Raw genomic sequence first — 27,848 nt, 5'->3', positions numbered from 1 at the left:
GCTGTATAGTTAAATCATTGACAATAGTAGTTAAATGGCGTGACGTGCCTATGCCTGATGTTATTGGTGCATGCGTTGTACATACACTTGTTGTATGATAGTTGGTGCACGTCACGATTGTTCACAATCAACAATTGTAGAGTTGAAATCGGAAATGCACTTTGGTATCACAGTAGAAACATTATCGAAGTAGAAAATCTTGAAAGCAAGCTCGAGTGCTCTTGTCTTTCAAACGTTAAATTTATATTCTTGGTGTAAGCTCTCATCATATATTTGGAATTCAGTGTGTCAAATTTCTCTCCAATTACTGTATTTATTCCAATCTTCGTCTGTATTCATCCTTCCAAATAATTAATTGATGGCTATATCATTCCCTCGGTGTGTCAACAGTCACCATATTTTCGAACAGAAAAGATTTTTTTTGTTATCTTATTCATAATTCATTTGAAGTAGTAGTCCGTAATATCTCTCCAATCGCCAAAAATGGATCAGAATAATCGTCCCACAGAAATCAAATATATCCATAAGTTGCCTTGGCTGGTAAAAATGGAGCTGTCCGCGCTTTTGGATCGAACTAGCAAGTGGGTGGAACTTGCAGGTATTATTATTTCTTATGATACTGGCTGACAAAGTTCAACCGGATTCAAAGCAGTTGGCATTGATATTGAAAAATGATCAAAAAATTCTTCCCATGGAAAGGTAAACATATGAAATTTGATAGCCTGACTATTGAGGAGTTAAAAAGAAGCAGGACTCCAACCGAGAACCTTTTGAATCGATGGAGCTATGAGAATCTTCGAACCATACTTGAGCTATTTAAGCTTCTATCGGAAATGCAACACTACAAGGCGATGAATATTTTGAGGCCGTTTGTTGATGTCAAGTATCATGGCCTCATAGATGAAGGAGAAGGAAATTTCAAGAGGCTCTTTGGCCCTATAGAGGTCAATGGCAATTCGAAAGATTTAAAAATTGGTTCTCAAAACTTTGATCAAGTTCAACCAGTTCGAATTGATAATCCAAAGATCATTGTCAATCAATCTGCCAATGAAGAGGGAGTAAAAATATTGAATGGAAAACCAGAGCTAGGCATTGGAATCTTGATGAGTGAATCAGACAACACGTTGGTACCTTCTGACGGAGCATCTTCTTCACCTGATGTTTGCGGCTCAGCCCCTACCTTACAACCTACTGCGAGTACTGCTTCAACTAAGAAAAACTTAGCTAACAGTGGTCTGCCACTGATTTCATACAACGAATTAGCTACTGCCACAAATGGTTGGAGTTCTGTTACCGTTTTGGGAAGAGGTAGTTTTGGAACAGTGTTCAAAGGTCAGTTTTATTTATTATTCGTTGCGAGGTAGTCTCTGCATTAGAGTTGTAAAACAAAACTGTGTGGCTAGATCTGTTCCATCTTCTGATTTTGTGATGACTTCCTGTGTACCTGAAATTTTAGGTATTTGGAAAAATACACCAGTTGCAATTAAGAGATTAGAACAGCGTGTGTCCGATACAAACGGAAGTTATGTAACCCAGCTACAACAATCGTTAAGAGAATTGAACATTTTGAATTCATACCGACACGATAACATACTTCCATTATACGCATATAGCATGGGTCCTGAACCACCCTGTCTAGTATATCAATTCATGCCAAATGGTTCTCTACAAGACAGACTACAGTTGAAATATAGAACAAAACCCCTAACTTGGTTGCAAAGACACGAAATAGCCAAGGGTACAGCCAGAGGTTTGCAATATTTACATACTAGAGACAAGCCTCTTATCCATGGCGACATTAAAAGTGCTAACATTTTGCTGGACAAGAACTTTGAACCAAGGATCGGTGATTTTGGGTTAGCTCGAGAAGGGCCTGAAAAAAACCACATTAAAGTAATTGAAAGATTTATTCTCATTAACTATTTTCCAAATATTCAAAAAACACACTTTTGATTGATTGATTTATGATTTACAGGTCAGTGGAATTCGGGGCACTCGGCCTTATTTGCCCAATGAATTCTTGCACGATAAAATTTTATCGACCAAAATTGACACGTATAGTTATGGTATTGTATTATTCGAATTAGCCACTGGTTTACCGGCATGTGTTCACTGGCACGGGAAAGACGGATTTGTGAAAGATATTATAGGGAGCTATGAAGAAAAAGATTTGAATCTCTTTAAAGATGTTCGAGCTGGTAAAGAAAACGATCAAGTGTTCGATCATCTCATTGAGTTAGGAAAATTGTGTTCCAAAGAGTTATCTAATGACAGACCCGACATGGTTGACGTTCTTAAGTCAATCGAGGAGTACTGAGCATCAAGACAAATTGGAATTCATTCATATTTTGCGGGGGGAAGGGCCTTCTGGAGATAAGCTATAATCACATTACCTTCCAAATGTTTGGTTCCTTCTGAACGATCAAGTCATTAGTATTAAAAATTTTATACACAAATAGATGATGATAAGATATTTGATAAAAGTTGAATCTCTTGAATAGCTACATTGGGTAGCATTTTGTGTGTTCGCTAAATGCCAGTAAACAAAAGTGTCAAGCCAGAATTAATACATATAAAAAATCTTCTAGTATTTCAGTACAAAGATTATAAAAATCATTGGCAAAAAAATAAAAATCATCAGTTAATAAAGTTACACCGGTGCTACTCCGATCAGATATACACTTTGACTTGTTGTAACTTAGTATCGAAGGAAAATGCAATGAATCAATAAGTATACTTCCGTTTCAATTACTTTTATTATTATCAGTTTATCCTGAAACGCCTATACTGACTATTTCTATCTATTAAAACAACATATAAAATAATAAATACAAAGAATATTTACAAAGCTTAGGAAACTACACTTATGATATTTATATCTATGTATAGTACTTATCTGAATTAATTACACATTACATTTATACCTGTGGGTATACGTATATACCGAAGTATAATCGAAAAACACGTATGATACACAGACATTTCTAAACTACGCACGTACAGAAATTTTCTTTACGTACGTACATACGAACAAGTGGTACCTAATTATTTTAGGACGTAGTTTGATAGAATTTCTACAGGATAGATTTAATATATTATATTGTTAAATACTGAGCCTTATCAGTCCCACATTTTGAGCCTTATATATCTTTCAACATTGTTCTCATCAATATTTTGCTGTTAATAGCTGCAAAATATTTCATTTAAAAACTTCATCATGATATCAGTTTGACATATTACCTACTGGTCGATATGTTTATATTTTATTTTGGCACAACCTCATCTCTTCGAATATCGATTGATTTCATTGTTCTCTGTAATAATCAGGTGTACTTTGTCCATCATGATGAATTTATGAATGATTCACCTCAAATGAGAGGACATTTTAAACTCTAAAACTGCAGCCGAATCTCCTAACATTAAATAGGGTTTTCTTCAATCCGGTAAAAATAATCGAGCGAAAGATATTTTCGAAAATCAATATCGATCTAATAACGCAATACATGTACACCTGTACATAGCTACAAATAATCCTGAGGTATCGTTCGTCGGCAGTGCGTTTTACATCTCGTGAGGTAATAATTCTCACAAAATTCTAATCAACATCATAATTGGAACAAGATCAATACTGCGGGTTCGGTGAATTCCTTTGAAAATTACTCTGTTGATTTTGATTTTGTTGCAAAGGTCCCGGACTCGGTCTCTCGCCCCTATATTGTGGCGGTCCAGATGGTCCAGGAGCTTTTCCATAATTGCCTCTCGCCGATCCCTGATAACTTCCATAAGCAGAATCATCGCTACGTCTAGAAACATGCCCGTACATGCTTTCAGGCCTTCTTGGATTTGCTCCATTTTCTGAGCTGGTTGCGAGCGGTCCGTTCGGATGCCCGGCGTGATTTTGTGCCGATGTAATCGTTGCTGATGTCGAATTCTGGTGTTGCTGTTGCTGACCTTGACTCTGTAAGTTCGGTCCAGAGCTCTGACCGTTAGAATGATGTGGCTGTACAGGATTTTGCATACCACTAAGTCCGGTAGCACCATGATTTGATGAAGAATTCGGTACACCTCCGGCGTTTTGTTGGACGCTCATCGTACCTGGAGGGGGTGCCGGAGCTCTTCCGTAGACACTAGAGTTGGTAGATACCCCATAAATCCCATTTTCTCTCGCGCTAATGCTTGTCGAAATTCCTCTTATTCCGTAAATGCTCTGAGTGCACTGCTGCAGTTGATTTTGCATGTTTTGATTTGTGCTGTTGTGATTTTGAGTTTGACTTTGCACCGTTTCTCTTCCGACTTGTGAACTCTGACCGATTCTCATAGGATATAGACTTTGCGCAGGCATCAAAGGTCCCGGTTTCGGTATAACCAATCCGTCTCTAGGACCTGAGGTAGATTTCGCATACACACTTTGAGATCGGTTCAAATTGGCTCGTGTCAATGGGGGAGATTTACAATAAAGTGATTTGGTTCCACCGTAAATAGATTCGACGCGATCGACGGCCGATGGAGGGGCGCTATAAATTGAAGACGGAGCTCCCGCTATTGGTCTGTAAGTAGCATATGCACTTGGAAATTTCGGTCCAGTTGGTTTGTCAAGGTCGTCGTAGGGATCCTCGTCGGAACGTACGGAGGAATCGTCTCCGTCGTCGCTCTCCTGAGAATTTTGTGATCGTTTTGGACTGAGAACGTACTCGTGAAGGAGCGCCGCTAGAGCACCGCCCGAAATTGGTCCTACCCAAAGAACCCAATGATTATCCCACCGGTTCAAAACGAATGCAGGGCCCAAGGCGCGAGCTGGATTTAGGAACGGACTCTGTAACGAAACCAACAAATATCACAATTCATTACTCAGTTTTAACAACGTCTTCGAATAGTACAGATAATGATAACTAAAAGCCTCGGGTCACGGGACGAGCACTGACTTGTTACGAGGGACTTTTTTCAGTTTAATAGAACATGAAAGCGCACATAAAAGCTACCGACAACCAACGCCAGCGAAGATGATATTTCAACATATTAGACACTTTTCAACACTGACTTATGCTGTGTGAATCATACTTATAAAGATGTTGTTTGACGATCTTCAAACGTATGTATATAGAATCTACCTTCTTCTTCTACAATTATATTGTTTTGAATCACTATTCCACGAATACCTAGGAATGAAAACTCCAGAGTTTTACAGCGTTGATATTTTTCTCTCCAAAAAGTTTTCCTTAAACCTTAACTCTACGGTAATAAATGCATGATTTCATTTGCGAAAAATTTTATCACGATAATCAACCCGACAATTCTATCCAACGGAACTGCAATGTACACCGTCAGAGACATCGTGGGCGACGAGACTGGAGAAAGCGACGAATTAATTGGCTTTGGAATGCAGAACTTTTCGTCAACAGAATCAGCCAGTATATAGCTCCACATGGCTTTAAGTGAGTCCGCGTGGCATCTGCTCGTTTAATTAATACTTATAGTCCAATGAATTGATGTTACACGTATATTCACGCATTTTAACGATGATAGGCGTTGAAAAAAAAAGTCAAAAAACAGCGACCAAAAGAATTATTTACATCGGTCTACAAAAGTTCTCGACTAGGGAAAATTTGATCATAATTAACGCGTGTTGCTTTTCTTTCCGCAGAATCACAACTATATCTCCACTACTCTGATCCCGATTTTAAGGAGGTAGGAAACAGGAATAAACAGGTGAGAAGGTAGCGGCGTTCCTTTGCGACAGGTGCAGGTACCAGAGCTACATATGAGATAGGCTCAGAAAGGTAGCCTGTAAAATGGTATACTACTTTTACAGACTCGAAGCTCGGTTGAGTTCATTCATTCATATTGCCTCGAGAGAATGGAACGCGTCGGAAAATTATCAAGATAGTCTGTTTCTTTTTCTTTGTTCTTTTTGGAAATAAAAAAGGAAAGGACTCTCAGGAATCATCGATTCTTCGATGTATCCCATGCATAAATTTATCCGATTAGACCCGGTTTCCAAATGAAATAGAGCCGTAAAAAATAATTAGGGGATATTCGGGAATCTGGATTCATAAAAGGGTATCGAATTGATTGAAAATGTGATAATTACCGAAACTAGGGTAGCAGTCGTGTAAGCCGCGGCAAGGACCATCGCAGGCTTTGAGGTAACAGCTGCCGAAAGTCCTCGAGGGTTATCAGAAGCAAAATGTGCCAAAACGACGAAAACCGAGAGCGCCAATTCTACCAAAAGTCGCTCGATCGGACCACCGAAACGTCCTGCGGAGGTCAAAGTCTGCGTTCCAGATTGTGTAGTCACGCTGAAACAGAAATTCGCAATTTTTAAAAATTTCATTCAACAAAAAAAACTCAACATGCGTGTAAAATATAATGATGTGAAATTCAAAAGACGAATGAAATGAAATGCTATAGTTCAACTAGAATCGTGACACCGCTAAAAGCGCCATAAAATTATACACATTCCATAAGCGTAAGTAGACCCATAAAAACAAGTGTCTCTCTTGCACACTTCTGCACTCTCAGGCGGATCGTGAATCGCTAATTTTATGTCTCGACCAAAACTTAATTCGCAGATCGAGGATCGAATTTCGTTCATTCTTAGGTCACATCCCTGACAAAATCCACTTAAAAGTATAATTATTCGAACGCCATCCGAGTATGCGGGTTCCTTGTGTCCGACCGAGAAGATCGTGAGATTTGATCCAAGAAAATTCAACATCAAACGCTACCCGCATATTGATCTACAAATGCGTTATAGTGGCGAGAGTATTTTTATGGGATCGGATCCCGCGCAGGTCACATAATTGTTCTTATAATTTTCAGTCACTTAAAACTGTCGCGCTGACGATCGTCCATCTCTGTTGGTCGCCACATCTATAAGTAATTCCAACCGTAGGGTATAGAAACTCGTAATAAATCGCAGATCCGAATGTCCTGTGCTACAGTCATTATGGATGGCGGTACAAAACCGCAATAATAAAGTACGGTCCTTCCGCATTGAAAGTTTTTACCGCCCTGGTGGTTTTCACGCGGGGTGAAGATATCACCCCTGCACCGCTCACATATCTCTTATGTAATACTTATATTAGCCGGCGAGCTGCACTGCGGGGTAGTTTTTCTCTCGATATAATATACGTTTTATACCCATACGAATAACGTGGTCGAACACGATACGGGGTCAGGGATACCGTTTGACCCGTCCGATGAGAATTAATGAAAGGATAATATGAATATATTTATTATAATACGCTAGGGGTCGTTTTATCATTCTGATTCCGTTCATCATATGGTTCAGAAATCGGGTCAGAGAAACTTTTCTTTTTCGCTTTGATTTTCTCAAACTTTGACGCTTTGAACTTGCCCTGCTATGCATAAAATCAATCTCCGTTCCATCGAACAAGCCTGATATATTACTGAGTTAATTACATGCGCATAACAAGAGGACCCGCGATCATGATTTACGACGAACTACAAACGTAGCTTATACTCTCTACCTTCGAAGTGTCAAAGAGAATCCCCTCAGCACCCAACACGTTCTTGTGTACCGTGGAATACTTACGTATGTATATTTATTTATACCATCCGTTTTATACTCGATCCAGGAAAATCACACGACGATTCGCGTTCCCGAGTTAAATGAAATTTTCCGTCGAGGTGAATTATAAATACTGTATATAAGTATATGATGTTACAATGACCAAACTTGAATTTTGTTTTAACGTCATCACCTCGGTTGAACAATATTCAAATACATATGTGCCATATAACGTACATCAATGATATAGTTATCCAAGGCTAGGAATAATTGCGGCCGTTCCCCTCGTAATTTGCGGATGAAAAATTTTCCGGCGTCGCGTTAATCGCGTTAAATTGTTGGATTTAATCCCGCGTGACTAATCCGAATTTAATTCACCCCCTTGTTCGGCATATATAAAATCTTCCCTTAACTTGAAGTACGTATATATATATCTGTATGCATATCTCTATGTCCATGTAAGGCGTGTTACATCTACTTTCATACACATTACCTTACACCGTACAAGTGCTTAGCTCACATTAGACTTTTTGAGCTTCGTTCAAATTCAAAAGCCCCTATCCCTGCATTTGAACCGTGTACGTATGGAGACATAGTAATATGCAAATGTGAGAGTCTCTATACTGCTGACGTCATGTACCAAATTGATGAAATCAGAAATGCAGATCATGCCTCCAACAATTGGGATCAAGTGTTCCTGCGAGTGTGTTCAAAAGAGACGGTGATCCGAGTATAGGGAGACGTTAAAGAACGACAAGACAAAAAACGGAGGGCATAATTTTTTTCGTTCTTTCACCCCCCCCCCCCCCCCCCCACTCTTCGTTTATCTGCATCCAGGTTTCATTATACCGCATATCTTGTTTCGTTGATTTTATTTATACACGCGTGTATACGCGTTACGTCATCGCCCCTCGCGATGATAAGAGGATTTTCCCTATTTTTGCGAAAACTTGATCTCCCGGCGCACACGAGAATGAAATCCCCAAATAATCCGATTTGCTCGCTGTACATATAAAAAATGGTACGGAAAATGTATAAGAAGGAAAAAAAATTACGCGTCACCCGCCGTGTACACTAGGCATTAAAAGTTATTCTATATAGCCACATCATCGCGGGACTTACGATCGACACCGACCCGTCGAATAAAGCTACAAAAAAAGAAAGAAAAAAAAGAGACGAGAGACGAGAGGGGGAGCAATAAATTGAAAAAAAAAGTTCGCTTAAAAATTGGTCCAACCGCAGCATACAATGGGAAACACTTGACGTGAGAGCTTTTGCAACCTGTGCATCAAACCGCTGCTGTAATATATACCGCATGTATATGATACATGAACCGAACTGCAGTGGTGCTCCCGTTGATTTCCTTCAAATGAATTCCCCCTGGAGGCAAGTTATATGTGTACGACATTCGCCCCCTTCTGTTCGTGCGATAAGTTTTAAATAAATTTCAATTGAAGGATGGAGTTCGCATCTCCCTTTCCCACCCTTGACGATGATCGACTCCACGCTGCACAGTAGCAATGCGAACATCGTCGACGTGCTACAGAATCGCGGTAACATTTAACGACCTATTGATACTCAAACGGCCCGCGGGGATTCGGAGTAACATGGGAGTATACGTGGGACAGTTTACGGGCCTAAATTATAGTGTGCGTGGTACGTACGTACGTGGAGTTTAACTATGTGTAGAATGACCCATACGTACGTACATGGGGTATCGCGAACGGCGCACACATGTTAAAATGTGGGACGTGATACGAAATCAACCTGATTCTATTGTAAATTTAGGGGTGAGAAAATTCGGGGTGAATTTTAGGGCGCCAGCAGAACTGGCCCCTACCCACCCAGTATATAGCGCGCGAGTGGCCCGAGTCCAGGTCCCACTGCGGAAGGACTCGATGATATGGGAACTTTCAGATGTTCGATCAAACGGGGTTGTTCTCAATTCTTCCTGGGCCTATCTACCTCCCATTACTCCTTCTTTCCCGATTTTCTTCACCCCCTAAAACCGCGTTTGGTCCCCTCCCCTAAGTCACCACCCTCGTTTCCTGTGGGAAAAATTTTAGTCGACCAATTTTTTTGCCTCAAATGCCGAGTTTCCTTTTTTTTTTTTTTTTCTTTATTATCATTACAAGTACGTTTGATTGGACTGTAAACGTCCTACGAAATATCTACATGTATTCAAGATGCGAACAGGAAATCCGTTTTGGAAAAATATTATCCGTACAACAATTGATAATAATCGACCGCACATCGCGCGCATCTGTATTATTATTGCGTCGATGCAAGCACTCAAAAAATACACGCGAGACACGCGAGAGAGCCCGAGTCACGCGCGAATCGCCATCTTTATCGTTATTATGTATCATCGTTGTAACCGTACACGCTGAAAATTCACCAAAGAGAAATTGAAACTCTGACAAAGTAACGAAACCGTGAGAAAGAGTCGTGTTTCTCACGAGATTTTGTTTCTTTGATTTTTTTTTTTTTTTTTTGCCTGTGTCTTTTTTCAAATATAATCGGAAGGGAATCGATTTCCAGACTGTATGTGTACAGAGTGATACCGGAATAATTCGATACGCCCACACGTGGATCTTTACAGCAATTACATTTGAATGTACCTATGTGAAATTTTTCGTGATCCAAAATCGAAGGCTTTCAATAACGATTTACGATAATGTTGCAGCTTGCGAATCGTATCATTTGTAGAAAATCCATAAGATATAACGAAAAGAATCCGAAATAAAGGAACGACTATAACTTCGATCGATGGATCTTCCAGCAGCTGCAGGAGGTCCTGATGCAAACTATAACTAAAACTCTACACACCTACATCGAAAAATAGGGATTCACTCTGCACGATCTTTACACCGTACCCATAATGTATTCCATATACCTATACAGCGATTGTTCTTTTCCCCCTCAAGAAAACACGTGCCGGCCACATGTCGCACAAAAGAAAAATCTTACCGCTCACGGTATACCTATAGGTGTACATGTATATGGAAGAGACGACGGTACTCGCTTCCTTTTCAAACACGCGAGCATCGCGCGCGATTATCACAAAAGGGTCTTTTGGGACCCCATAAATAATATTCTTAGATCCCTGCTAGGTAGGCACCAACACAGTCGAGTTTCAAACCAAAGAAGGGCCTCCCTGACGCAGGCATCAGGCCTAGACGTACGCGCACTATTTTGTCGTACGTATAGCTGCAGGTCAGCAGATGTTTTCAGTGCCTCCAGGGCTGTAGGGTTGTTTCAAAAATTCTAGCCAATCAGAGTCACGCTCCGGTCGTGTGTGTGTCCAATCAAACCATAGGGCGTAAAAAATGAAAGCAAAAAAGAAAATTTGGAGCAAAAAATGAAATGAAAAAATGAGACGAGGGGCATATCTTCGTCTAGGGATGTGCGTGTGGACAGGATACATGCGCTACTTATATACCTATATACAAGGGAAAATTCTTAAGAACCCTGCAACACGTGGTTCGTACCTCCTCGAACCATCTGTTGGCATCCTGCAGCACGACGCGCTCGATCTGCGTCAGAAAACTGTAATTTTAGACCCTTCGTGTAAGGAGATATGCTGTATCTGTGGGTTAGTTTCTCGTTTTTTCCTTCGTCTGATTTTTAAGTTTTTTCCCTTTTTTGTGTTTCGGGGTTTTTATTTTTACTTCCCTTTTTCGGCGCGGAGGGATGGTTTTTCAACGCGGTTTAGCGACGCCCGGAACGCCACATGTTTCTGAAGCTCGCATATCTGACGTCCCAACCACTTCATACATATATGTATACCGATATACTCTGGTATTGAAACGGACTGCAGGGGAGTCGGAGAGCTAAATAAAAATAAGAAGTCCGAAGCGTTTGACCATTGTGAGTAAAACAGGAGTCACGAGCCGACTATGTATTTTCCGAATCACTCGCTGTATCATATAGTCTGTGCAAATACCGGATGCACCGACATTTGAGAGATTAAGAGTGATAAGCCTGAGTTAAAAATTTCTTCCTCATTTCTATCTTCGTTTCGAGGATATAGATTCGATGAAATATGACAGAAGTTGGTAGAAGTACGACGCGGTGGTGCAGGTCCGAGAGAATTATTATTATCCATTATTACGAAGCACGCGCGAGGCATATGACCGGACAAAAAGCTAACAAGTGCGCGATATGTACCGAAATAATAATCGAACAATACTCTAGTTAACTGGACGACCGCAGAGCATCAACCCCGATCCCTAGGGATGACACCCTTAAAAAAAACCTGCATCTGTTACAACCGTTCTATTACGTATACGTATAGCGCACTCAACGCGGTTAGTAGGTGCAACAGAAATGGCGTTATATGGGAGTGCGGAAAATCTACACCGTACACTTGTAGTCTGCGGGGTGTGATCCTGCTTTTGTTCTATTTTATATTATTACTCCAAGGGTTCATATATTATATTTTAGGTTTTGCACACCGCGCGAATAACCATAAGGGTAAACACATAAATCGCTAAATAAATGAATGAGAGAAAATAACGTGATAAAGAAAAAAACCCGCGGCTAACGACCCGTGAAAAATTTCGTACGTCTGATGACTTTATTCGTATTGTCGGTATACCATAGAGCGACGGCCAAACCCCACTTTGACGAACATTATTTCCGTTTTCCATACGCATCTATAAGGGAAATATTTCAGATTAGACGCGGCGTATCGCGGAAAAGTGAATTAAATTAGTCGAAAGGACAAATTATACTTTTTGACTCCTCGTTGCAATTGAAATATCGCGCGAATTATTGACCTCAAACGAGATTCAGGAAACAGCTGAACACGACCGACCACTGTTACAACGCACGGGGAAGCAGGTGGTCTGACGTATAGGATAAGACACACGCGGTACGCGTGGCCAACCGGAAGTTGAACGCAAAACTACCCCTCGTTTCGTTTCCGGTATATCATACCTTCTATCCCTGCAGCTATGTCTACCACCACTGTGCGTATGCGTACGTCGTATAGTACGATAAAACTTGAATCTCTCTCAGCGTACAGAGACCCCCCTATAAGTTACGAATAAAATCCTTGATATTCGTGAACAAAAAAGACCGTATAAGATATCCGAGAATCTCACTTGTTGTGTGGAGGTACCTGCAGCGTGTTCGTTCTTTTTCTCTCGATTCTTTGTCTCTTCGTCGTTCATTCGTTCAGCTATATGTTACTGCAATGGTATAAATGATCTCGGCGTGTCACCCGACGCGGTTAAGTTTGATAGAAAGAGGAAGTTTTAATTATTTAATTATCCTAACGCGCGCCTCCACTTGTTCCCACGTTCGAAGATACGCGAGCAGCCACTGCGGCGGAAAGGATTCCAATTCGTTTCGGAGAGCCGCCTTATAATCTCTCGACGTGTCACATTTTATTCTAAATATTTATACGCTGAGATTTATTTTCACTCTTTTTTGCCGTCTCATTTTTCTAAGGGCTCTTTTTCAACGGAAAATAATATGTCAACGGCGCTCGACCGCGGAGTGACTCGTCAGAGCAAAGTGAAACTTTCATAAATCGAACCTGAATCGCTCGAATTTTTCCTATCCCTCAAATTGCCAGATTTCACACGTTTCAATATACGAAAAGCGTAAGGGGCGTAGGTTAGATGCGGTATAGGTAAGCCACTGCAGCATAATCTCCCCACCAAAGCCTGCGATATGAAATTTTCGAAGCGATTTTCTTGGTCGTCGGACGGATTTCGTGCGGAATTACAGATATTTTTTCTTTCACAAGCACGTTTGGTAGGTGTGGAGGGTGTAAGGATGTTATTCCGGGTAGACGATGAGAAATTTGTTGAAAATTTTCTAAAGTTAAAAAAAAAAAAAAAACTTACGTTTGCGCATTGTCGACGTATGGTTTTCGAACGGAGAAAGAAGAGTGAAAAAATAAATTGATTTTTTCAATATTACCTGGCGTTATATTATACAAAAAAAGCGGAAGGGCTCCGAGAGGCGGGTTTCTAGAGAATATAATAACAATGATAACAATAAAGGACGAAAAATTCCCTCTACGTGAAACGGTCTATAAGTGTATGTGTAAGTATTAGACTCGTCCTCAACCGATTTAGAAAAATTCCAAAACCGAAAGCATGTCGCGATCGTTATATTATGGAAAATCGGTAGAAAAATTTTCGAATTCCTTTGCGCGTTCAAAAGTTCTTTGTGATTTAACCGAAGGTTTTCCCTCCCGACCTTCGTTTCGGTCAATTTTAAGTCCCGCTTCACAAACTTTGGCTACCTGTTCCACCTGGCTCCGACATTGTCAGTGGTTCTCAACGATATGTAACATGCGATAATTGCTACTGAAAAATTCCGAGTAAAATCACAATAATTTTACTTTCTTCGATTCGAACGCTTTTTCATTATGCCAAAAATACCATCTGCATAATCCTTTTTCGAGAATTCAGAATTGATGTGAAAAAAGATGTAAAAAAAATTAGTTTCTGAGGCATGTCGGTGATATGGATGCGTCACTTTTTCGATGTACCGGTGCAGATGATGTTCCTCTGGTTCGCGTATGCCTACTTATCATGGATTTTGAAACGGTTCACCGACCGAAAGTTGAAAGTTCCTAGGATTTTTTTTAGCCGAAGCGGCAGGCTCCTCACGTGATACGCAGATGTGAACGAAGTGTTATTGGTCTCCGATATTTAGGCTCCTACGCAAACGGATGAGATCGGAACATCTGCTCGGTCCAAACTAGGTATCTATCCTCCGTTAATAAAGCCTCCTTCTGTGCACAAGTTCGGTTCCAATTCTCGTCTCCTCCGAATGACGTACTCACGCGTGTGTATGTAGGTACCTCTTTCTACATTGATTATTCCTGTCCTACAATCTCTCGCGTCTTCTTTTTGGTCCACACGAAACATCTGCAGCAGCTGCGAGGCGGTGCAGGCCGGAACGCTGACGACCCGAGAGCCAAGAGGCAGGTGTTCCTCGACCAGATCCTTGGCCATGCAACCGTATAGATATATAGGTATGCGGAGGCACTCGTTGCTCGACCTACCAATTACCTGTGCGGTGCTTTCCCTTCTTTCTTTTTTTCTCTTCCCCATCCTCATCCTCCTCCTCCACCTCCTGCTCATCCTTCTTCCTTCCTTACAGCCACCCCATAATAGCATCAGCTCGACCGCATCCTCTCAATTCTCCAGATCCTCAACGTTACATTTGAACATCCCTCCCCCCCTTCTTCGCCCGTCTTCTAATAAAGCTTTTCTTTATTTCATTCTTTTTTCTGTTTTGTTTCGTTCCGTTCGTTGGCGTTCTTTTATTCCATCGCCAACACGGTCCACAATTTGGGTCCGCAGCTCTTTTCGTCGAGGTGAAGGCGTATTTTCTTTTTTTGTTTCAACCTGCCCTTTTTTACTCCGAAGGAACCCAGCAGCTTTTGACTGCCTAAAGAAAACAGGAAAAACAGCCTGCAGCGAGGCACCACCGTGCAGGTCCAAACAAATTGATACCCTCCTGGCTAAGATTGGCTCGTGCCCTTTTCGTTATGGCTGAAGACCCACTTTGCCTATCTTACGCAGGCCAGGCTCGTGCCGATAAACGGCTTCGACTAATTCTGCTCCTCGGGCGTCGAAACGGACGTACTCGCTTCTTTTACCTTGGGTTCAAAACGTCTGCTTTTTTTAATATTTCGAAACGAAACCAGCTTTGATAATTTCACGTCACATTTTAGGCAATGAACGACCTCGGAAATGGTTCAGTTCTAGCAGAGATTGATCGATGGTTTGAAAAAAAAAAAATTCTGCTTTCGACTCGATTTTTATTATTGAACTCGAAGAGCATAATGCAAAGCGTGATTCACTTGCTTCGTGATTCTCCGATTTCTTATAAAGATATGTGCACACATGTGTACGTAGTGTATCTCACATCGCATCGCAGCTGTCGCAAACTCTCGACCAGGTAGTTCAAATATACTGTACGAATGAATGCCTTAACTCGTCTCGAGCTTTATACGCGGTAAACTGCAGTTCTCAACCTCTTAAATTTCATCAGGGTCTCATCCAACAACCACCTGGCGATATAGCCTCCTCAGCGTAAAGTGTAAATAAAAACGCGCTACTCGACACAGAAATTATGCTGTAATATCATAAACTCCTTCTAACATTTTTCCCATCAAAATGAAAAATTGTATCACGTGAGAAAGTGTGGATCGACCAATTTCAATGTATAAGGTAGGATACGATCGCGCTATTGGTAAGGTGCAAATTTAGAAATTCGAAATTAAGGATCGACCGAATGAATTTTCATTATTATTTTTCCCCGTGGAAAGAGTCACAAAACTTATCAGAAAATATACCGCATGATCGAGTCGATAATCACTAATTGTTAGTCGGTTTTAGTTTCAGTACAATAGCCGCGTATAGATACGTATAAATATAGATGTTAGCAGGCACATTGTGCACACGCTGAATAATTGACGAACGAAAAAGGTCCTCATAGAAATTATCCGTCTTTCTGCGGGATGAGAACCCGGAGCGACGTTTCCTGGCGGTCAACATCCTGGTCGTTGTCTGATTTTCTTCTCAGATACGGAACGGAAAGAAACGAGACAGAGAAAAAATATAGGAGCAGAAAGAGAGGGAGACCAAACAATGATTGTTCTGTAGGTAAAAAACTTACCCATAAAGCATTGCGGCACCGGCTATTCCACCCCCGCACTGAGCTGCCAAATACAACGCTGCTCGCAACGGTGAAATGCGTCTGGATAACGCGAAAGATATCGAAACGGCTGGGTTAACGTGTCCTCCTGTAAATTAACGTCACGAACTAATTAGTCGGTTGCATGAAAATTTTTCGGCCCAAAAATTTGCCCCATGTACTCGAAGGGGAAAAGCGACACAGCCATCTGCATCTTCGGTATTATTTGCAAACTTACGTAATATTAGCCGGAGCTTTGTTGCATAAATATGTACACTATTGTGCGTGATAATAACGGCGTACAAGTTCAGTGGGTGTAACATGTACTTGTGCGTATATAGGAGTAGAGGAATCGGCTTTATCCATTTAAAAAGCCAATTGAATGCCCGAGGATAGGGGCGACCACAAGTGGCATTGTTATAGACGTAGAGGGTCTCAAATAATCTACTCTGCTCAACGTGCCTATTAGTCGCGTTTAACGTCGCCTTATATTACTGCTGAATATCGACGAAAAGATCAGACGTTTTTTAGGGATTTTCCAAAATTTATGAAATCATTGAATCTGTGTTAATTCATCGTTAGTAATTTACGTTTTCTTCCTCGGATTTTGAAGCGTATACTGCGAAGGATAAAGCACAGTTATATCGACATTATGGTATATCGGAAGAAAATTGGGCGCTTATATCGCGATTGAAAAATTTTCCCAGACGATTTATCGAGCACAGGAAATTTGGTAGGAAAGTCACGAGATAAGAAGCGATTAGAACAATATTGAAAACGCTGGTTTCCGTTCATTGCGGTATCGACGCCAATCAACATTTTCCGTGTCGGATAGTGATAGATCCTGTCCCATGGGAATGTCTGTAACTGCTGTAACTTCATATACCTAAACCTTGTCTTATTGAAAAATCGAAAAACAGAACTGCATGAAAATCTCATTGTATACAGTATGCACTGTACCCTGTACAATTCTGGTTTTTAATTGTCATGTGCACCCGTGAGGTAGAATCAAAATTTATGTGCGAAACAAAGAACAGAAGAAGAGAAGAAACTGTTATTATAGCAGTGAAATTTCTTACCGCTGATATGACCGAAGATCAAGCAAATCGAAGCCATCGCTAAGCCGGAAGCAATGGCTGTAGCTAAAACTGACAATCCGCTACCGGAAACTGCAGAAGCTGCGGATGCGCCGGATACGACCAAAGCAAATATAAAAGTGGCGAGACATTCGACAGCTACCGCTCTCCAAAGTTCAAGACTTCTCGCCTCCGTTGACATGGGCGGTTTTCTCTCGGTTGTATTTTCCCTCGCATTTTCTCTCAGAGCCGATAATCTGCTGAACAGGGTTACTATGTGGGCGTCTAATTCCCGCGGGAGGTTTTCCGTAGTCATTTTTCAATCGTTGAATAAATTAAATTTCGCACACTGATATTACAATTCAACTGCAGCGATAGAACTCTCAGCTGATTCACCGACCAAACGCACTTATGAGTTTTCAAAAAGATATGAAACTTTACGAAACTTATTTGATATTCATCGGTAATAATTCAGCCGCACTGATCAATTGATCTTACTTAAAGATATTATCCCTTTTTTTTTTTTATATCAACTCGACTTGTCAAATGATCACAATAATTTTAATATAATCTAGCGAAAAAAAAACCAAATCACCATAGATTTTGATTAATTTATTTTTCATTCAGGTTTATCCAAATGGTGAATTTCCGTAAACTCGGTGAATGCGGAGATTAAAATCTGTTAGTTGGTTCCGTATGATTTATTAAACTGCCCCGCGCTGCCCCGATGTTGCCCCAGTGGCAACGCGTTCTCGAGTGAAGATCAAGTCGGTGGCGGTGAAAACAAGTGGACCGAAGCTTCGCGCCGTCAGGACGCCCCCACTCCCAAGTTTCGTTTCCCCTCTCCACTTTCCCTCCCTCTAGAAAAAAACACCCCCTCATCGGCCCTTGCCACCCTTACAGATACATGGATGACTACGAATGCTGAAGCACTCGGAACAACCCCCGCAGGTAAAGAAGAGAGAGAGAGAGAGAGCGAGAAAGAGAAGGAAGAACCATCTGCGCTGCAGGCGGCAGGAAGAGGACCTTTTATAGATATAGAAATTTCTCGGAGACTTCGATGCTTGGATATGTGTAGCGGTAGGTATGGTATACCTACGGTATAGCTGCAGCCACGTGAGTAGCCACCGGAGTGGTAGCTGTCCTTCCTCACTTTGTAAAGATATTTTTTGGCCCGCTGGACCTTTGTTAGTTGTGTGCGATATAATATATCGAAACCCAACGTATAGATATGTGCAATCTGCTCTTAGTTTAGGCACGCTTCTTCCGAAGCAGCTGCAAGACGTTTTCACACTACAGTAAACTCGTTTCAAAGGATTTCGATATTCGTGAAAAGATTTTTTGAGTCTGCCCACGCGCTTAACTAATTTTATTCGTTCGGCTACAACGGCACCAATAATTCGCAATGCACCTGGTCCGATGCTCACTTCATATGTTTCCTTCGGGATAAATAATTTTAGAAAAAAAAATTAATACGAATAAATTTGCAATTTTTTCCCATCTCTATCCGAGAAATACGAATATTATAGATCAGATATTTGTGTAAATATTGTCTCACCCACCACTGCAAACACGCTGATAAAGTTTATTAACATATCCGAATAACTTGGTATATCTATATTGCATTTCCTCTATCTGTTGTAGGGCTCCTGTGTCAATAATCTTATCTCAGAGACGATGATAAAGCTCGTTGGTTATCTCGAGTTAAAAATGTAAGCATGTAAGCTGTAAACAGATCACGGACTTGGTATGACGCCGCATGACTTTTTCTCTGCCCATGCACACGTGCCATTTTCACCGAAACACGTACGTACGTACACGTGGATAAGTAAACAGATAACTATTTTGTCTCTATTCACTCGCTCACCTATACTATTTCATTTTTAGCGAACCGCACCTGTGATCGAAGTCAATATATCGAGAGGTATAATCGTACCCTTCACGCATCCAGTGACGTTGGCTGATTATACGTTGATTTACAAAGTCTGCAATCAAGTTACTGCAGGATGATAAAGTCATTCAACTTATACTAGCTGAAGTGCGGCGTTGTTTTTCGTCGTCGTAGTAGATTCTCATCGTCTTTACCTCGAATAACTTACGCTGTGTAAGCATAATGATACTAGGTCATACGCCTTGGTGCAGCTACAGTGCAAATGCACTTTAGACATATGTATGTGAAAGGGATACCTTGTCAAATAGCGCATGCTCGCACGTGTTCTTACGTGTAGTGAAAGTGAGTACTACGCTCTACGTTACGTACACACATTCAATATTGATCTATTCGCATGAATCGTCTTTTACACGTATGAAATCACTCGTAGATACATGTGCTATACAGTCAGCTTCTTCTCAATTTTTTGAAATATGAAAAAATATCCTGAAAATTTGGTTCGTTGTAAGTATTGATATTGATTTTGTATTTTCGATGTTTTCCAGGTGCTACTGTGAGGAAAAAAGAAAAATTATTGCGGTACTGAGACCGTTGGCGAATCATGGAATGCTGTATAGGAGTACGTGTGTACATACATAGGTGAATTAGTATTATTAAGTGCAACACGCGGTCTCGACTCCGCCGTAAAAGTATGATTCAGATATCATTCATAATAGCGTGGGCGACCAATGGGGTCGTCGATGAGTAGTGACGTTGTAGAGTTTGCTTCGAATCAGCGAAAGCCTTTTGGTTTGCAGGTTTGAGTCAACGATAAACTACAGGCCGTTCACTTCTCAGTAAGTTTGAATTGGCGAACGATCACCATCGGTGATAAAAGATGAGGACAGCGTGTTGTGTTACGGTGAATATAGTGTATAATAGGTAAAGTAGTTGGTCAAGACTGCGTTGGATTAAGTTCGTCCGTTGTTTAATTTAATAATTGAAGATTAACTGATCCTAAATTCTTGTAGAGTTGACTTAATACGCTAGCTGGGGCGTTGCCCAATCCCCAGTCTACGTTGCCTCTGCTATACGGTGCGGGTCTCCATGGTACCGTTTCAAAACTAAAACCAAGCATACCTTCAGCATTGTAACAACGGTGTGGTAAAATTGTGTGCTAGACGTTATCGTCAACATCTGATATGAACTACGCACGCACGATGCGCGTCTATAGTAAATTGGTGATGAATCAGAAGAGATAAGTGATCGACCGATGAATAATTCTTCCTGGATTGAAGCTCACAATCAGTGAAATTCTCAGTTGTCTGAGAACCTGCAAAAGAAGTACTTGTGTTCTGATATCGTGTGAACGATTGGAAAAAGTTTGGTCTAAACTGTAGCGTTCGATCGTTCATTCAAAAAACTTCAGATAAACCTGCACAGTTTTTAGAAGAATTGTTATACTTTAGATTGATTAATTGCAATCGCGTGTCTCCGACAATCAGCAGTTGTTACTAAGTTTGATGAGAGTAAAACTGTGAAGAAATGTCGATAGAAGAGTTCATTAAAAATCCAGTTCAAAAATCGTCTTGTGTCTTCTGGATTGAGAAAATGTTATAGTGAGAAAAAAAATGACTCTAACAGAAACGTCAAGATTCCATATTACTTAATCTCAAAACGTTAGATCGATCAACGACTGATCAGCATCTAATCACGAATAATTCGATAAACTATAACAATACAAGTGCAGCGAGTAGTAAAACTTTCCGGGAAGAAACTGAACTTTTCCCTTTATGACGGAATAAGCAGTGAGGATAAATATAAACAGTGTATGTGGATATTTCCAGCTACGGCAGATAAAGCGAAAGTTCCTACTTGCCTACCTGTATCCAGGTGTGGTAGTGATTGGGAAACTTGGTAGTGAACTTTTTTCCAACAAGGTACTACGTTTAAAGATGGCCGTGTGTCGAGCACACGCCTACACGAACCAAGTTTACTTGTGCATAGTGTTTTTTACCATTTCCGTATTGGCTCAGGAGCAAAATCTACCGAATAGTCCATACAGGGAGATTCCCCCCTGGATACCACAAAACGCAAGGGATTATCAGACTTACTTTTACAATGGCAGAAGGTACGGACAACAACCAAACTACCTGGACCCTCTTTACAGAGGCCCAACGCGGGCCCCTGAAGATCGCTTTCGTTTCGGGGTGAGGCCCAATTTTGCAGCTTTGTAATGTAATCAAACCAACTTCGATGATGTTCTTCAATGTTTGATTTTCCGAGCATTTCTTCATCGTATTTAAATAGACGATTCATCTATTTCGTTTGCTACCTAACAATATATGCGATCGCCACAAGGTTTCATTGTTTATACAAAGATCAATGAGATGAACGCCACATAACTCTATGCATTCTATCATTTTTTTTTTCTTTTTTTTTAAATGAACAATGATTGAATCAGAAACTGTAATACTGCGATACTATTCCGCAAATGCGATTTTTTTTTTAAAACTAAAATCGAGACTAAAATCGTCGAAAGAATCAATTGCGCGCCAAAAGACGCAGAATCCAAAATTTAAATACGCAAATATTTGTGATTGCTTATGTATTGCGTAAACTTTGTCGACTTTATTAAATGGAATTTTTTAAAACGAAAGATAAGATATACTTATTTGATTTTTTTTTTTAACAACTTCATAATAATGGTAACAGACACTGAAGAAAGAATTCAATTTATCGCAATCTACCTATTTTTAGTTTTAGCAGGTACATTTGTTATGAGATATGAGTATAGTGAAATACCTGTATGTTGGTAGATATAAAAACGGTACAGGAAATGAGAGAGTGGATGTTGCTTATTATAGCTATGATACATGCATTCTTCTGTACAGGCAATTGTAAAGTGATGAAACCTGTTGCATATCAGTTGGAGATAAACAACTGTTTATCATTGAAATTTTTTTCAAGGGAATAATAAATGAGTTCAAACTTCGATATACTTTAATTATGAAAATGATTCAATAAAATGAATCAAAATTGTTGTCAAATATTTTCATATACTATTACCATTGATCATTTTATGTTATTCATCTCAGGACACGACACCCCGAATACCACTACCAGGTGTGCTAGGGGGTTGGCGAGAAGATCTTCAAGGCAAAGAAAGAGCAGATTCAAGAACGTTGGATCGAGATGTCTTTGTTACAACCAATTATGGTCAAGTTCAAGGTTTTAAAGTATACTTATACGACCACCCCGAAGCCAGACACAGACCGTGGAGCGTACCGGTGGAACGAGTCACCTCGAATATCAATGTCTTCTTGGGAATACCATACGCAACTCCTCCAACCAAAGAAGGACGCTTCAAACCTCCTAGACCACATAGGTGAGTTTCACCATATGGCGTTCTATTAAACCTAGATTGGTGTGAATTTGTATTTTTAAAAACTGCTCAAAGGCTAGATGATTCTTAATGGTTCCTTATAATTATACAGAGGATGGCAACTTCTGCAAGCAGTAGATTGGGGACCAGCTTGTCCTCAGCCATCTAGGTACACTGGTGTCCTAAAAGGAATTCCTGATGTTGATGAAGATTGCCTTTATCTCAATATTTTTACGCCCAATGTAAGTAAAGATAGACATGTAAATCTTGCGTGAATATGATTGTGTATTACAAATTCTCCCAATACAAATTTCACTTTTGCTGCAGATAGAGTCTGGAATGGCTAAACGATATTCTGTTATGGTTTACATTCATGGTGGGGAGTTCGTTCACGGAGCAAGTAACTTATTTCCCGCTCATATCTTGGCAGGATTCTATGACGTTGTAGTTGTATCGCTGAATTACCGCCTTGGGGTGCTTGGTAAGGACAATTCTTGTATTGCCCAGGCAATAAATCCGATTGCTCAATTCATCACATGAAGCTAATTTCATTAATTTTGATACAGGATTCCTTAGTACGGGAGATGAAAATAGTCCTGGAAATTACGGAGTATTAGATCAGGCATTAGCCTTGAGATGGGTGTATGATAACATTCTTTATTTTAATGGAGATCCGGAAAGCATCACACTCTTTGGTCCTGGAGCTGGAGCGGCCAGTGCAGGTCTTCTGATGGTGGCCCCACGGTACCTGGCAAATTTTTTCACTCAAACGTCTTTAATCAGGACTAATTGATCTAACACATGATTTTTGCTACAAATTGTCAACAGAACAAGAGACCTGGTTGCAAAGGTAATAGCACAGTCTGGGTCAGCTCTGGCTGACTGGGCGATAATTCCAGACAAGTATCGTGCTCAAAACACTTCGAGAGTTTACGGTGAGTTAGTGGGTTGCCCGATTGAAAGCAGCTGGAAATTGGTCCAATGTTTGAAGGACAGCCGTGGTGCCATTGATTTGAGTAACTCGGAATTCAAACCACATGTTGGAATGTTTCCTTGGGGCCCAGTCTTGGATCATAACTTCACCGTACCAAGAGATAATTGGTACGAGGACTGGAGGGCTTCGGATTGGCATTTTTTCACAGAAATGCCAGAAGACAGTATTAAAAACCGTAAATTCAGAAAGGACTTGGCTTATATGACTAGTGTTACAACGCAAGAAGCAGCGTTTATGATTTGTGAGTTCAGACACTATAGTTTATTCATGAAATCGTCGAAAACATGGTCCTAATAATTCCTCATTTCGTACGCATTATAGTTAACAATGCAACATTAGCGAGAAATCAGTATATAATAGACCCGGACATTTTTGATCAAAAAGTGAGAGAACTGGTACTTCGCTATAACTACACATTAAATCCGTTGGGTGTTTATGAAGCTATCAAATATATGTACACCTACTGGCCCGACCCGAACAACGTTACGTATATTCGAGATCAATATATAAATGTGAGTATTTTTCCATTCAGCGTGACAAAGTCGAAACATGTAGAAGAGTGTTGTATAATTGAATTGTTTGACGTTACAGTTATTATCAGATTTCCACTATGTCGCACCTATGGATAAGATGGTCAAACTTTTGGTGGAGCAAAATGTTCCCGTCTATATATACGTGCTAAATACAACGATTGAAGCTTTGCGATATCCATTTTGGAGACGTGTTCCGCATGATATAGAACATCTAATGTTATCTGGTGCACCATTTATGGATGTCGGTATGTATTTTCTACACCGCTCACTATTAAAAAAAGTACACCAATCAGTTAAAGTATGAGAACAGAATCTTATGCATTTTTAATTTCAGAATTTTTTCCCAAAAATTCGAAATTGGATAGGCGTACGTGGACGGACAATGATCGTAACATGAGTCACTTTTTTATGAAAGCGTATTCTAACTTTGCGAGATTTGGGTATGTATAGACATTATTGGTAATTGTCAAAAGCAATCTTATCCAAGAAATAATTAATCTACCTATTGGTCTAATTCTAGAAATCCTACGCCATCACAAATAGTTGGATTGCATTTTGACATGGCTAGACAAGGCCAGTTGCGTTATCTTAATATTAACACAACATTCAACAGTTCAATTTTGATAAACTATCGTCAAACTGAGAGTGCCTTTTGGTCTATGTACTTGCCTACTGTTATCGGTCGTCTGGTTCCCACGTATCCACCAGTAACCGAGGTACTTTTTTGTTACTATAATATTACATTGTTCCACGATATAAACCTTATTAGTCTGTGTAATTTTCAAACCAACATTCCCTAATATTTCAGTACTGGTGGGAACCCAAACAGCCTTTACAAATTGCGTTTTGGTCGATGTCCACAGCCTGCTTGCTCCTAATTGTACTTTCTGTGATTTGTTGTATGCTGTGGCGAAATGCCAAAAGGTAAGCAAAGGTAAACAGAACCAAATCCATGAACTACTTATGATGAGTTCCTGTTATGGGGATCGGTAGTGCATGTGAGTAATGGTTCTGGAATCTTACTATGGTCTTTTTGTAACAACCCCAAACATGTTCGGTTCAGTTTGACTTCATCAACTAAATTCAGATGAGTTTTTTGTCAAAGAATGAACAAATTGGCTGTAATATTATTAAATTTACTTCGATCTTTTGGTGACCTGAAATATTTAATTCAAATTGCTATAATATAATATTTACATCGATAGAAATCAGTAAGATACTTTGATTCTAATTATCACCGTTTACGGTTTTTGTGAATCAAACACAAATACATACTGTACTAACATTTGTTATCCATCTATCTACATGCTTAGCAAAGTGAAGGCAGCTAGAACATGCGCAGGTATGTTTCACATTGCTTGGTGGTTTTATCAGCACATTGCTAAATAATTTGTGTGGTATGCACACTTTTAATTGGTCTTTGGAAGTTTTATTTGTTTTTTGTGGTATCTGAAATCTTGACCAGGTATTTAATCACCAAATGTGACTTTTTCCTATGAACCGCGAATAACCGCAATTAGCACATACTAATCTAATAATAATGTCTATAAAAATTAAATACACTAATTCATAATGCACTCTTTGTAATATTGGCGATTGGATATAATTCTTTACATTTTTTTTATGCCCAGACAATCTGATCACTACTACAGCGGAGACGTCTTGATGATACGTGATGATACTCATTCGGAAGGAATAGAAAACTTGACCCAAGCTTCAAAAGAAAATGTCTATGAGTACAGAGACGCACCTACAGCAAAATCCCGAGTACCGCGTCAAAACGAAAGCAAACTTCAAGAGCGTCTAGCTCACAATCGAAAATTCAGTTCGACTCCATCCTTGAGGACTAACTCTAATGTTTCCCTGAGAGATATGCAGACAGAAGGTTTTGTCACAAGTTCACCTAATGGGCATCCAAAATTGAGTAAAACTCGGAGTCAAACTTCTTTGCCCAAAAGTAAAAGCAAGACTCATTTGGTCCAAGGTGTTCCACAAACAGCAGTTTGAGCGTATTGTAAATTTTTTTTAAAACAATTTGACCAATTGTTGCTAATTGTCACACTGCTGGAAATAGTATGTTACAAATGGACTTTCATTTTATACTAATGAAGCATGATGATGAAAACCATGTGCGCAAATAATTTTTTATTTCATATATGAGAATTCCATTCAAATCTAGTACACGTACAACATATTTTTAGATACTCTTTTATTAACAGGGTATTCAGGTATAATATAGTAACTGTCGAAGACAACCCATGTGCCTTAAGATAGATTTGTTGATGCTGCAAGAGAGAACTGCCAAATTTGAAGAACTGGTAATGATTAGTAACAAATTTTGTGTGAGGAATCCCTAAACATTTCACCCGGACCATTTAGATATAAGAAAACTCGTACTAGTAGTGCCTCGACAGATTTATCTAGATGAGAAAAATCGTGTCGCAATTCCAGCGGAAATTGAATTTATTGGTGTAACGTACGTACTAGCGGATATTCGTTAGAAATAAATTGTGGTGAGTTGTTTCTTTTTTTTTTTCTTTTTTTTTTATTCTTCGATCAACACGCTCATACTAGGGAAATTATATGATTAGCACGCATATGTGTATGTGTATGTCCGTCCAATGAAACAAAAAAGTTTGAAAATTATTTTAAGTTGAATATTATTAGATTATCCTAAGGAATGTTGAGACTTTTGTCGGTACTGTGTTTATTTCTATCACAACTATTAAGTACAAAGAATCATTCACGTATAACTGCTGCTGAAGGTTTGGTGAATGCGTAATACATGTAAGTTTCTAGAATTACACCCGAGGTCATGCATTCAAAAGCATGCTATGTATATAAGCTTAAAAACTTTCAAATAACTCATCACCATACACATTTTTGATACCGTGTCAAGTTTTCTTGCTTAAGAAGAAAGGCAGGTAATTTTATACTCACTAATATCGTTTTGAATCATATTTTTCGTTTACAAGAAATACTATATCTTTCAACAATGTATAAGTGTATCGATACATATGTATGTGCACGAAATAGTTCTATGGGTATGGATAATCATACACCTGTCACTAAATAACAAGGGGCGTTAATGATCATTAGATTAATAATTCGCACAAATAACTCACGAACATTATCATTGTAGGTAATAAAAGTGATCGATCATTTATTATAATTACAGTTCATTCGTAAATTACCTCAATCAGATTTTGAATATTCTAGATTTTAGAATAAAACAACAAGCACAATTAATTCTCTCCGTAACGAGGAAATTCATTTAACTTATGTAATTCATTAACTGTGGGCAACACTCAAAACTGCAAGAAATTATTTCACGAAAAAAAATTAAGTATAATTGCGAACTTGTACTTCTCGCCAGGATACTATATATACAAATACAATTTTATTATATATTTTATACAATATATTTATATAATATATTTATCAATGAAGATAATGTTTTTAAGATTTTTTTTCGTCGTGTTAACTGTTTTATTTTAGATTTACCGATTACATTTTGCTTAACCACTATTAGAAAAGCACCTCTTCATAAGTCTGACATGAGCTGCTAGCCGAATATAACGACTTCTGTTCATTTGATAACATAGAATTGATTTTCGTAACAAACCATGTGAAATGTATCATACTATAACATTAATCATATACATACATGACTGGTTGTGCAAAATCAAAGCATGTGAATAAATACAAATTTTTACGCAATATTATACTTTTTTAAGTTCGCCTGAAGGAAACAACGGATTTTCATGGATTGTGAAAGAGTTTCCGGAA

The 27,848-nt window shown here is 39.5% G+C and overlaps 3 protein-coding genes across 9 annotated transcripts; 2 read left to right on the top strand and 1 right to left on the bottom strand.

Moving 5' to 3' along the window:
- Positions 1 to 109: 109 nt before the first annotated feature.
- LOC105685261 (pelle-like serine/threonine-protein kinase pik-1) lies at positions 110 to 2,736 on the top strand. Its single transcript, XM_012399222.3, has 4 exons — positions 110 to 598; positions 700 to 1,332; positions 1,457 to 1,893; positions 1,976 to 2,736. The coding sequence occupies exons 1-4, from the start codon at positions 484 to 486 to the stop codon at positions 2,315 to 2,317; spliced, it is 1,527 nt and encodes a 508-aa protein (XP_012254645.2). The 5' UTR covers positions 110 to 483; the 3' UTR covers positions 2,318 to 2,736.
- A 7-nt stretch (positions 2,737 to 2,743) lies between these two features.
- On the bottom strand, positions 2,744 to 18,088 carry LOC105685168 (neurogenic protein big brain). 2 transcript variants are annotated; one of them, XM_048652922.1, is made up of 5 exons: positions 17,873 to 18,088; positions 17,281 to 17,534; positions 16,184 to 16,310; positions 6,089 to 6,296; positions 2,744 to 4,813 (listed from the first exon to the last, which is right to left on the bottom strand). In XM_048652922.1, the coding sequence occupies exons 2-5, from the start codon at positions 17,477 to 17,479 to the stop codon at positions 3,623 to 3,625; spliced, it is 1,725 nt and encodes a 574-aa protein (XP_048508879.1). In that variant the 5' UTR covers positions 17,480 to 17,534; positions 17,873 to 18,088; the 3' UTR covers positions 2,744 to 3,622. The 2 variants fall into 2 exon arrangements, with proteins under 2 accessions (XP_048508879.1, XP_012254451.2); XM_012399028.3 differs by having other exon boundaries at positions 17,281 to 18,088.
- A 1,240-nt stretch (positions 18,089 to 19,328) lies between these two features.
- Positions 19,329 to 27,779, top strand: LOC105685252 (cholinesterase). 6 transcript variants are annotated; one of them, XM_048652809.1, is made up of 15 exons: positions 19,334 to 19,510; positions 19,714 to 19,787; positions 19,966 to 20,069; positions 20,179 to 21,357; positions 22,246 to 22,535; positions 22,645 to 22,774; positions 22,860 to 23,013; positions 23,099 to 23,276; positions 23,361 to 23,767; positions 23,848 to 24,038; positions 24,118 to 24,304; positions 24,394 to 24,499; positions 24,580 to 24,775; positions 24,868 to 24,983; positions 25,691 to 27,779. In XM_048652809.1, exons 4-15 carry the CDS (start codon positions 21,103 to 21,105, stop codon positions 26,064 to 26,066), a joined length of 2,586 nt encoding a protein of 861 aa, XP_048508766.1. In that variant the 5' UTR covers positions 19,334 to 19,510; positions 19,714 to 19,787; positions 19,966 to 20,069; positions 20,179 to 21,102; the 3' UTR covers positions 26,067 to 27,779. The 6 variants fall into 6 exon arrangements, with proteins under 6 accessions (XP_048508774.1, XP_048508777.1, XP_048508766.1 ...); XM_048652800.1 differs by having other exon boundaries at positions 19,966 to 20,089; XM_048652807.1 differs by having other exon boundaries at positions 19,714 to 19,807.
- Positions 27,780 to 27,848: the final 69 nt, after the last annotated feature.

The sequence above is a fragment of the Athalia rosae genome, chromosome 1 (assembly GCF_917208135.1).
Source record: "Athalia rosae chromosome 1, iyAthRosa1.1, whole genome shotgun sequence".
Lineage (NCBI taxonomy): Eukaryota > Metazoa > Arthropoda > Insecta > Hymenoptera > Athaliidae > Athalia > Athalia rosae.
This window is presented reverse-complemented; position numbering and strand designations above follow the sequence as displayed.

Coding starts and splice junctions, on each gene's coding strand:
- LOC105685168 (XM_012399028.3), bottom strand. CDS start 17,593: ATGACTACGGAAAACCTCCCGCGGGAATTAGACGCCCACATAGTAACC. Junction 16,311..17,280: donor GATCTTCGGTCATATCAGCG/GTAAGAAATTTC, acceptor GTTAATTTACAG/GAGGACACGTTAACCCAGCC. Junction 6,297..16,183: donor GGTGCCGCAATGCTTTATGG/GTAAGTTTTTTA, acceptor TTTCTGTTTCAG/CGTGACTACACAATCTGGAA.
- LOC105685261 (XM_012399222.3), top strand. CDS start 484: ATGGATCAGAATAATCGTCCCACAGAAATCAAATATATCCATAAGTTG. Junction 599..699: donor CAAGTGGGTGGAACTTGCAG/GTATTATTATTT, acceptor TCCCATGGAAAG/GTAAACATATGAAATTTGAT. Junction 1,894..1,975: donor CTGAAAAAAACCACATTAAA/GTAATTGAAAGA, acceptor TATGATTTACAG/GTCAGTGGAATTCGGGGCAC.
- LOC105685252 (XM_048652809.1), top strand. CDS start 21,103: ATGGCCGTGTGTCGAGCACACGCCTACACGAACCAAGTTTACTTGTGC. Junction 22,536..22,644: donor AAACCTCCTAGACCACATAG/GTGAGTTTCACC, acceptor ATAATTATACAG/AGGATGGCAACTTCTGCAAG. Junction 23,768..23,847: donor AGAAGCAGCGTTTATGATTT/GTGAGTTCAGAC, acceptor TACGCATTATAG/TTAACAATGCAACATTAGCG.